The following is a 12,441-nucleotide window of genomic DNA, read 5'->3' on the forward strand; positions in this document are numbered from 1 at the left end:
GATTTTTTTCATTTTCGGGGCTCCAAATCATTTTTTATGCATATGTTTTCGTTAGACCCACCAATAAGTATACCAAAATGATCAGGGGCGAGCTAAGTTGATTTAGCACTGTCCGTCCGTCCGTCCGTCTGTTCGTTTGTTTGAACGCAAACTAGTCCCTAAATTTTTGAGATATCTTGATGAAATTTGGTAAGCAGGCATATTTTGATGGGGGATTTGACATTTGTCGGAATCGACCGGATCGGACCACTATAGCATATACCTCCCATACAATCGATTGTTCAATAAGAGGGTTTTCTGCCCCATTTCTGCCTCATTTTAACAGCTAACAACATCAAATTTTACCACAAGCTTACGTATTGGGCATAGACGGTTGTCTGAAAAAATCGTCAAGATCGGACATATTTATAATAAAAATCGATTTCAACCGACTGTTCAGGTAAGCAGATTTTCATCATTTTTTTCGAAATCGATTTTTATTATAAATATCTCACCAGTTGCATGACAAGTTCGTTAACCTCACAACAGTGGCCATTACCAAAGAAGAGGCACAACTTCTCGAAAAGGGCCTGAAGCACAATATCATGGACCAAAATACAGTAAGAAATACGGAGCAAGCGGTTGTAGATGCGGAGATCGCAATATCATTGATACCACAGAAAGAACAGGAGCACGCAAGACACATGTGCAGGGAAATCATAAAAAAGGAGGTGAAAGCACAGGAAGGACAAAAATCGAATACAGAGGAGAAAACAATAAAGAATCTACGGCATAAACTAAGGAAAAACAATATTGTCACAACGAAAGCGGACAAAGGAAACACCACTGTGCTAATCGAAAAAGAGCAATATATATCCAAAACCGAAGATCTCATAGAGGAAATGAAATGTCGTAGAATGAGAGAGGATTCCACATGGCACATAGATTGGTCCAAATGAACTCTTCAGCTCCTCCACTGATTGCGCTACCAAAAATTCACAAGCCGGGCACGCTAATGAAGCCCATCATTAATTTTAAATCGGCACCATGTTACAAACTGTCCAAATATTTAAAAACGATATTGAAAGATACTCTGGAGCTAAGGAACGAATATGCAATAGCTAACACAACAGAACTAATAGTGAGACTTGAGACCGTAGAGCTAACAAGGAGCAGCAAATTGGTATCTTTTGACATACAAGATTTATACCCATCTATACCACTATCAGAGACTTTGGACATAGTTAGCTCAACAATACTTCATAATACAAAAAACAAAGTGAAAAGAATGCAAATCACAAATACGCAAAGAACCACTTTACGTCAAAACTATTTTCAATTCAACAATAAAATATATAGACAAACAAACGGTCTTGGAATGGGAAGCCCCACATCAGCAATTCTTATGGAAGTGTTCATGCAAAATCTGGAAGAAAAGTACATACAGGAGCTGAAGTCCAAATTAGGCGTGTCATTTTATGCTAGATACGTGGATGACATAATATGCGTTTTAACTACTAATAACGAAGAGCTTGTACTGGAGTACCTCAACAAGCAGCATGGAAATATAAAATTTACAAAGAAACCCGAAAAAGACGGAGGAATCAACTATCTAGACCTCACGATAAATATTGATAAAGAAGCCAAAAGATTTAACTATGATATATATAGAAAGCCAACGGCCACTGACACTTATTAAGGGCACTTGGTACATAGACTTGAAAGAACACCTCTTACACAAGAGGCATATAAGAGAGAACTTGAGGTCATATATAATATCGCTGCAAATAACGGATATAAAAAAGCACTAGTAGATAAGCTCAGAAGGACAAATTGAGAACCAAAAAGAAATAATGAAAAGGAAAATAAAAGCTGGACGACTATGACATATACTGGAAAAGCAACATATAAATTGGCAAACTTCTTTAAAAAATACAACATTAACACAGCATTCAAAACATCGAACAATCTAGGGCGAAAACTAACACCTAACACTAACACTAAGGATCCGTTTAGCAGCCACGGCGTATACAAGCTAACCTACGGATACCAGCATAGTTACATAGGACAAACAGGACGGCAAATAATAACGAGGGTCAGAGAACATATTAGAGATTACAACAAAAAAATTGGGAATCCAAACATTATACCCGAGTCTAACTTCGCGAATCACGTGGTCGAGAATGAATGTTCCCCAGCAAACATCAATAAAACAGTTAGGGTTCTTCACATACAAGCAAAAGGCCGACGTCTCAACGTACTCGAAAACACGGAAATCTACAAACAGAAAACATTCGACGGTATAATAATAAACGAACAGTTAACACAATTTCTGACACAATATTCGAGCCTTTAAAACTTGTTTACAAGAAACAAAGTAATCACACAGGTGCAATAGACAAACACACAACAACAAATAAACACAAAACAATTAACACACCAAAACAACAAACCCACAAAGAAGGTCAAACGACTAAAATCACTGATTTTTACCTACCCCAGTCAGCCACACAAATCGATTAGCAAACCACCCTCGGTTCTGAATGAACACACAGCACATACACTAAATATACACAAGCATCAATTTTGACAATACCTGCTCATGTACCTATGAATATTTAAAGTTGAATAAAAATTCCCCACAAAAATTATCGCGTAATTTTTTATACTAAATTTTCGCCTGCGGCACTTCTTTTATTTTAATAATTAATGCTATTTAAACTTTTTTGATCTTATCGTAATAGACAACTAATATTTGGAATCAAATTTGTGCGACTTTTATTCAAAACATCGGAAATGGTGCCTATAAGTTCTGACATTAATTTGTTTTTGCAAAGAGAATTAATGACAATGTTTAGAAAGCATTTTTCTGACGTTATTCGCTTTTGTAAATAGAATTAATGTCAATGACGTTGACTCCAACATGGTTCTAACATTAATTCTCTTTCGAATTTGGAGTTAATGTGATTGACTTTAATTCTGTTTCAAAAGCCTATTAATATTAATTGACGCTAGTTCCATTGATACTATTACACATCACCCTTTTAAAGACATATTGACCTTTATTTGTGTTTACCAATTCAATTCCTTTGCTTAGTGTTGAAAATAAAAAAATTAAAATTAAACCATAGCTTTTGTGACAAACAAATTATTTTTTCAGTTACAACCTTATTAACCGAGTCATATAAGGGCAAATTAATGGTGACTTATAACCATAACCAGATAAAACAGCTAATGGAACCTACCTTATGAAAATCGATGTAATCGATTAATGGTGCCATACCATAACGCTAACGCCATAACCATACCATAGCCAACCAATTAGTTTTTGGTTTCTGGCCATATCCATAACCTAAAAATATTTGAGTTGGTGAATTTAATAACTGTTTGTAGATTTTATTCATTGTTTTGGATACGTTATGACTAAGAGACTTATTTTTTGTGGAATATGTTTGTAATTTTTTTCCTTTTCTTCATTTTTATGAAATTTTCACGATTTTTAGGTTAAGGCACCATTAATCGATCACATTGGAGATGGTTATGGATATGGGTATGGTTACGACTATGGCGTTAGGATTAAGGAAGTTTAATTAGACCTATATGTACTTACTATTAGTTGGAATAGAATCTCGGCCTAGAACTCCTAGCTCCAATAATTAATAAATGTATTTTTCAAATCTATCAACTTGACAAATATAGATAACATATACATTAGGATGACTCTTAAAATTGATGCAAATAATATTTTTAGTCTCCCCGCTTCAAATAATCGGTCAAAGGTTTGGCTTCGCTATGAAGACACACCTTAACCATAAAAACTTCGAATTTTTGTTAAAAATACCAGTAAATAATCAATCCAGACATAACTAAAATACGATAGAAATAGTATGATCACTTATCTTATAATCTGAAAACCATATTTTTACGTGAAGAGTCGTACGATCACGGATGTTAAAATGTATCCCCTTAAGTTTGATTTCTTAAGTCATGTCGCACGTAACCGCCTCCAATTGGTATACGAATTTAAATGTTGTATGTTTGAGAGTGATATGTATTACCGTTTGAAGAGATAATTTTAAGTACCACCCTAATGTAGAATGTAAGGGCTAATAAACTCAAGCTAATAGATTTATATAGCTTCGAAAACTTATTGTATATATTATTAGCGATTAATTCGTCGCCGCTTGACAAGGTATTGCGTATGCTATAAGAATCGGCCTAGCGCAATATTTTAGCATAAGTTGCTTTAATTAAAGTTGTGTTTATAACTATTTGACATAAAATTTATATAAACACAAAAAGTAAAGTGCAGTGTTAAAACTTTTCGGAGTAATATCACAGTTAATTTTCTTGTACATACTGGCAAATTTGGCACCAAAATAGTGCAATGTGGAAAAGTTTGGTGTAATTGCATAGTACAATAGACGCTCACAAATTATAACCACTTTGTTTTTAGGGTGATTCTAATTTCTGAAAAATTCCAATTCCTGGACGTTTTTTTATTTGTATAAAACCTTAAAAATTAGTCAATTTGCATTAAAAAAAACTACAATGAAATTGTGTCTTATTCAATTTTATTCATTAAAACGAGAAAACATACGGTAACAATCCAGTCCATTGCGTATCACATGTTTTTAATTATTAAATATACATATCTCTATGTATATATACGCTAAATCAAAAAAAGATCCAAAAAAACAAAAACTCTAATTACAATAAATATTAAATGAATCAAAAACTTCATAACAAATATTCAGCGATGTGCAATGATTTATTGCTAGCTTCAGTAGATAAAGATATATATAGATAGATATTAGAAACAGCGTTTAAAATTGATGATTTATTCGATTTGATATACATAGCTGATTGCTGATGCCGCCACATCAGATTCTAGGGCTAACCGCTTCTCTTGAACACCTTTGTCAAGCTTTTCCAAGATCTGAACTTTGGTTTCTAAGGACAAAGTATTTTTCTTACGTTTATTTGGCATATCAGCGAATTACTTTTACTTTTAAACAAACAATGTCAAAACACGTGCGTGCACCCGTATCGAATTTCACACAAAAACTAACAAAAACTGTACAGAACCACGACGAAACTCCAACGACTACCGAGCGTAACATGAATAAATTGGGGATTCCTCTTTTTATATCTATTTTGCAACAAAAACAAAATACGGTCAGAAATTAGAATTTTCGATTCTCATTTGAGATCGTGTAATGTAATGAAAAGGTTGATTCTAATTTCTGGACATTCTAATTACTGAAGGTTCTAATTTGTGCGCAACTACTGTATTACTATTTTCTGAATGACGTGAAAACTGTTTTTGGAGTCAACGCTGGTGCTCGTTCTATTGAGTAATGGCGGGTGTGAACAGCAAGCCTTAGTGGTGTGGTGGTAGCGTGATTTGCCTTTCACACCAAACGTACATACTTTGTTCAATTCCCGGCCGAAGCATTTTTCGTTTTTTTTTCTTTTAGAACTTCTTTGAGGTTGAAACTCACGCTGTTTTGGGTTTTACATGCATGTATAGCACAGCACCATGAAATATTGCTGATCCTTAAAATAGGATCATCTTGGAAAATTACGTTTTGAGATGTTCTTGTTTTAAACATTTGAGTTCATATAGCATTTTTGTGGTTGTAGTTTTTGTAACATTTTCTTAATTGTAGTATATTTCATACATTTTCTTTCCTATTTAAACGTTGAAAAAATATATTTTCCACAACAGTGGTACGTCAATTAAATTTTTGTTTGTCCCACTTCCTATGTAAAAAGGTCAAATATAAAATTTCAGGGAAATCGGGAGATGTTTACATTAGAGCTTACGATTTCTTCTCGAACACAAGCGAGATTTTCGAGACCCCAGAAATCGAGAACTCGACTTCTCGCGAGATTCTCGTGTCTCGAATTCCTCGTAAATCTCGCGAGCTTCTCGACATTCTTACTTAATCGCTGTATGGACAGTATTATACACTTGTTTTTTTTTTACTTGTGACTTTTTTGTTGATTATATTGCTTCAATGACATTTAATTCAAAACATATTTATTATGCATATAATTTTGTTCGCAATATTTTATTTTTCAACGAGACATCAAGAACACGGCTTCTCGCGAGATTCTCGAATCTCGAATTATTCGTAAGGCTCGCGAGATTCTCGAATCTCGCATTACTCGTAAGGCTCGCGAGATTCTCGAATCTCGAATTTCTCGTAAGGCTCGCGAGATTCTCGAATCTGGAATTACTCGTAATACTCGCGATCTTCTCGACTTTCAATTCAGTCGCTGCATTGGCAATATTCTATATTTCTGGGTTTTTTACTTGTGGTTTTGCGGACATTTTGGATTGTGCTCCAGAAGAAATCGTTAGCTCTATATAAAAAAACAGCAATGAATCGATTAAGTTGAATATCGAGAAGCTCACGAGCCTTACGAGTAATTCGAGATTCGAGTATCTCGCAAGAAGGCGAGGCTCGCGGGAAATCTCTTCTCGAACATGTTCGAGAAATCGTAAGCTCTAGTTTACATAGCTTTCACTGTATGAGAATATGAGTAACTTAATTTTTTTTAAGAACAGCAAAAAACCAGCATAGAGATTTACATTTTGCGATGCCACGAAACCAGTTTCAGAGATATAAAAAAAATATTTGGTGTGCACCTATTCTTCCTATTAAGCTGTTTTACGCAAAAAAGTTCTTCGAACCTTGATTCCTTTTTGCTTTTTTTATTTTTTTATAGAAACAGGGCTTAGTTATCCTCGACACAGGTCAACTCTAAATAAGAAATCTCCACACCAAATTTCACGATTTGCCTTTAACCGTTCTGAAGGTATCACAAGCGACTTGAGATGAAAATCTTTTTTAATAAGTAGGCGCTGCCACGCCCATTTTGCAAGATTATTACGTTATTAAGTTAGCTGCATGTAGCCAACTTAGCTCAATAAGGCATCGGAATAACGAATAATTTAATTTGTAGTAAATATTTGATATATAAAAAGTGGGAGTGGTTGTATTCCTTTTATGCCTGTTTTATGCCAAGTTTCATTACAATACCTTCATTCAAATGAAAGTTATTGAATATATGTGAGGATGCGCCTTCGGGCGAAAGGCGGACGGATGGGTGAAAGGATGGATGAGCATTGTTAACTTTTAAATTCTCTCGGTCGAGGATATCGATTTTATCGGTGGACTTAAATCGATGGAGGCGATGAAAAAAATCGATTTAGGAAATCACGAAAATCGGAAGGCTCTACCCTAAAAATGGTGGGGGCTGCGGATTTGAAATGTGTATAGCCAAATACGAGTGCGATATACATTCCAACGGAAGCTTTATTTCGATCTGGATAGTGCAACAAATTCATCTTTTACTTGTCCATCTTGATCTCCTGCATTGACTACGGTTCTATCAGACACTATCTTTTCAAATATTCAACGTAGCAAACTCGTAGTCTAGTCCATGGATTTCCGAATCACTGTGCCAACATACCAAGTCCTATTCCAACTCGAAACCTAATTATTTTCAAAGACTATGTAACATAAATCGGAAAAACAAAAATTTTTTGGGACTTGAAGACGAAATTCATTATCCGTAATTACTTTATGAAGGCTTATAAATAAAAGTCCCAAATAATTATTTTTGAAGACTCAAAGTAAAAATTTATAAAAATAATATTGGGTGGCTTAAAAAAATATTTATTGGGCAAAATTATTCTGAAATATATTTTTTAAATATCTATTGAAATTTCTTTTTTTTTATTTTAACTCGTAAATTAAATAATTATTATTTTGGATGTCTGCTTTGAGTTTATTTATTTTTTATTTAAATATAATTATTTACCTCTTTCATAGAACATGACTGCAAGTGCAAAATTATTAAATGATGGCATACGCCAAGCTGACCCAGAGCTATATGCGCTCATAAAGAAAGAAAAGAAACGTCAAAGTGTTGGTTTGGAAATGATTGCCAGCGAGAACTTTACATCCGTTTCAGTGTTGGAGTGTTTGAGTTCCTGTTTGCATAATAAATATTCAGAAGGTGTGCCTGGCAAACGTTATTATGGCGGTAATGAGTTCATCGATGAAATTGAACGTTTAGCACAAAAGCGAGCACTCGAAACGTTTCGTCTCAATCCTGATGAATGGGGTGTAAATGTACAACCATATTCGGGTTCACCTGCAAATTTTGCCGTCTATACAGCACTTTGTCAACCGCATGATCGTATTATGGGTTTGGATTTGCCTGATGGTGGCCACTTGACACATGGATTTATGACGGTAAATAAACGTATTTCTGCTACATCGATTTACTTTGAGAGTATGCCATATAAAGTAAATCCAGAAACGGGACTGATCGATTATGAAAAATTAGAAGAAACTGCCAAATTATTTCGTCCACGCATAATCATAGCCGGCGTTTCGTGTTATTCACGTTGTTTGGATTATGCACGTTTTCGTAAAATTTGTGATCAAAATGATTCGTATTTATTTGCTGATATGGCACATATTGCTGGTCTAGTTGCAGCTGGTTTAATACCATCGCCATTCGAATATGCTGATGTGGTGAGCACAACAACACATAAAACATTACGTGGACCACGCGCGGGCGTCATTTTCTATCGCAAGGGTGTACGTAAGGTGCAGTCAAATGGTGAAAAAGTGTTGTATGATTTAGAGCAACGCATCAATGAAGCCGTTTTTCCAGGGCTACAAGGTGAGTTGTTATTTTAAGCGAAAAAATGTGTATGTACAACTGTGCACATGAAAATGGCAAAAAAACAATTATTAACACCTTTTTCAGTTATTTTCTGCCTTAATTTTTTTTCGATAATTTTAGATAAACTTTAATAATTGTGTAATAAAAACGATGCAAATCAATTTAAAAATCGTTTTCGAAAAAACTCTGAAGAGTTTTATTCTCATGAAAATTTCAAAATTTTTTGAGCATGCAGGCATTTCTATACTGTCGTCCATCGCAAAAAGGCCGTAAAGTGCACTTAACGCATATTAGGGATTTTATTTATTAACTAAAGAAATACTTATTAAAAATCTGCAAGGAAATCAAGAAGAATTTCCGAGCTCTAGGCCACACATATATATTAGTAATAAAAATGCAATTAATTATACCATATATGTTGTATTTATTTATTTTGTCGATATTTCGATTTCAATTGGAAATCATCTTCAGGGCTGTAAAAAATACATTTTTCTATAAAAACCATAAATGCACAAACATAATCTAACACTTACACTTGTGAATGCACCTTGTCGACTAATTTAAAATTTCAATGCAGAACACAGAATATCATAAACAGAAAACAAAGATGTATACAAATAATAAACAGTAATAATAAACAAAATGTCTGCTAATAACAACGTATATATTAACTTAATGGACACCCTCAGCATTATTGTTGCTAACTTCTCTTCATTACCAAATGTCTGTATTCATGAGCGATGTTGTCGGTGTCGCTCTTAAAATTCATGCGTATGTCATTAGGTGTATTGATAATATGTAGCATTTCGAGAGTGTACCGCTTGGAATATTGTTTTTCTTCTTGCAATATTGTAACATTCTCTAAGTCCGGAGAGCAGGGATGCACCTTAACGTTAAGCTAATCGTTTATCAAAAAATTTCCATCGTTTCCGTTGAAACACTTCGAAATATTATCGATAAAGAAATTATCAAGATAAATTGTATCTCGTTTTTAACCGAAACGAAAAGCTTTCGTTAACGTTAAAAACGTTAACGAAAACGTGATACTTTATGTTTGAATTGTGCTGGCAATGCTATAGCCATGGTGAAGCCGTAAGGTGGCAACAACGAGCGCACATACACACACAAACTCCATATAATTTGTTTGTGTAATTCGTTGGTGGTAATGTCAAAAACACTCTGAGAAATGTTCGTACTGTCAAAATTCATGAGAAAAGTTGCAATCAGCTTGGATAATGCTTTCACCTTTAATAACTCCGCCATCAATCAGCTTTGCCAGCATAGTTTGAAATTAATAATCAACATAAACGATTTGATTTCGTTTTGATATGGCAGAAAACCAAACGAAATCATTTCGTTAATTTGACGATCTTAACGTTAATAAACGAAACGAAATGACTTCGTTTCGTTTATTAACGTTGATTATCGTAACGAAATGATATCGTTTCGTTGGTTAAGCATGCCTGCCGGAGAGTGTCCCGTGGTCTTGCAATGTTGCGATAAAGCCGTTCTGTTGTCGTTAGAGTGGTCGCGATTTTTGATGTTCGATTTGTGAGCGGAAATCCTTGTCTTTAGTTTTGATTTAGTAGTACCCACATATATGTACTTTGTTGCATACGTGGGACCCGTCGCCATTACATTTAATTTTGTATATTACGTCGGATTTCTCGTATTTTTCGAAAATTTCAAATCGCGTTCCAGTATAAAAATACCCTACAACAAATAATAAATAAATTAGTCGACAAGGTGCATTCACAAGTGTAAGTGTTAGATTATGTTTGTGCATTTATGGTTTTTATAGAAAAATGTATTTTTTACAACCCTGAAGATGATTTCTAATTGAAATCGAAATATCGACAAAATAAATAAATACAACATATATGGTATAATTAATTGAATTTTTATTACTAATATATATGTGTGGCCTAGAGCTCGGAAATTCTTCTTGATATAACTTTTGAAAGGCCGAAAATTAAAACAAAAACAACATCAATCTGCAAGGAATGACAAAATAAGGTTTCAGTTTTGAAGTTTACTTGAAAAAACTTAAATTATCCAAATAAAAATTGAACTCTCCGATTTCACTATTTACCAAAGTGGTATAAACAAAGCAAGGCGAATTCAGTACTAGGTGTTGGGATAACACTTCTTCTTGATTATTTTCCATACAACGCCTTGTACTACCCTGCAAAAATCACGAGTACTCCATGTATGTATGTATGGAGTCAGGGACGGATCCAGCACGATTTAGGAGGGGGCGATTTAAATTAACTTTTTAAATAATATAAACTGACCTTAAAATTTTTCATACAAACACACATACATATCTACACTCATCTACAAAGTCATCATCACTCAGATTTTTCCAGTTTTTACTAAGTTTTCCCTCGACCTTCATTACTTTCGATATTTTTATAAAAATATGTATGTATTATTATATAACACAACAATACAAATATACACTTAAGACTTTTTAGAACATTCGGGGAAATTGCGCGAATTTTCATGCCAATTTTTAGCTTTCAGTAAGAATTTTTAGAATTTATCTCTCAGATGGGGTTTTGCATGAACGTTTGCGGGCAATCAAAGAGAGATTTTTAAATACATATGTATACATACAGTGTTGCCCTTGTGTCGCTTTGCGGAGATTTTTTAGAACATTTTGCTCCTTTGAAAACTATTTCAAATATTTTTAGAACTATTTTGGGGCTCAATATTTTACCCTGTCATAAACATCAAAATTAAAAATGTACTTGATTATTTTAAGAAGTATCTATAGAAATATGATTCAGAAATTATATCCTTTCGAATTTATAAGAAATCCATAACTTACAAATAAAGGTGCGTATTCAAAGTCGAAATATTGACATATTGTCCATAGCAAATTATTTTAAAAAGCCTACCTACATAACATTGATTGTGAATTAGAGGTTTACGCCGATCACTTTATCGACGGCGGCGGCGTAGGCTCTATTATATACCGGTAGTGGCGGCGTGGGCGGCGCGCCGCCGTACGCCGGTTTTCTTACTTTAAAAAGCTTGATTTTTCTATTAAAAAAAAATAGTATTTAGGAAAGGTTTTGTTTGTATGTATTTAAGGAAATCAACGTGTTGGCCATTTCGGAAAGATCCGGGGTTTTGCCTCAAGATCTCGCAGACCGTTCAACAATTTTCAGGAGTAGCTCCTTGCGGAGGGATTTTCCCTCGTTCACTTACTCCAGAGAGGCTTCGGCGACTTACGGTTGCTATTAATGGTCTATTAATACTCATGACTCTCGTGGAACAGGGCGCCTCCTCTTTTTTCGGCTGTTTTTAAGAGCTGCATTTCCCGATGTGCGAACAGTAGCAATCCCGACCACCAGTCGCTACCACGCCTCCTGACCCTCACACGATATGCCAGCACAGAATCTATAGGACTGCGACTTCGAACTCATACCTTCGTCGACGTCATTTTCCTAGAAGCTCTAGGTGTAGCTCCGAAGACTTTCCAACGGATGCTTTTGTCGCGCTATGCTGCCGAGCTACACCCGAGAAACACCTTGAAACGTTAGAGAGTGACCATTATGGATGACCGCGTAGTTTCAGTTTTCAGACTGGTTCGACTGTCCACTACGTTAGGGTAGTAGCACACACGGTCATTATTTCGACTGTCTTGGGAAAGCTTTTGCTTCACCACTTTGAGTGTTCTTGCGAGGGAGAAAGCCTAACCTGGTAAATACATATATGTGCCTACGTGTTCACATTTGTAAA

The 12,441-nt window shown here is 34.8% G+C and overlaps 1 protein-coding gene across 8 annotated transcripts in view; it reads left to right on the forward strand.

The window, feature by feature from the left end:
- The window catches only part of Shmt (serine hydroxymethyl transferase), a 61,611-nt gene that overhangs the window by 27,013 nt on the left and 22,157 nt on the right, over window positions 1-12,441 (forward strand). For 7 of the 8 annotated variants that reach the window (XM_067785706.1, XM_067785712.1, XM_067785711.1 and 4 more), the window contains one exon: window positions 7,827-8,688. In XM_067785706.1, coding sequence (XP_067641807.1) covers window positions 7,827-8,688 — 862 coding nt within the window. Of the gene's footprint in view, window positions 1-4,147; window positions 4,172-7,826; window positions 8,689-12,441 lie in introns of those variants that run through there. The other variant, XM_067785714.1, reaches the window with a different exon arrangement.

This window comes from Eurosta solidaginis, chromosome 4 (assembly GCF_040869045.1).
Source record: "Eurosta solidaginis isolate ZX-2024a chromosome 4, ASM4086904v1, whole genome shotgun sequence".
NCBI classification, from domain to species: Eukaryota; Metazoa; Arthropoda; class Insecta; order Diptera; family Tephritidae; genus Eurosta; species Eurosta solidaginis.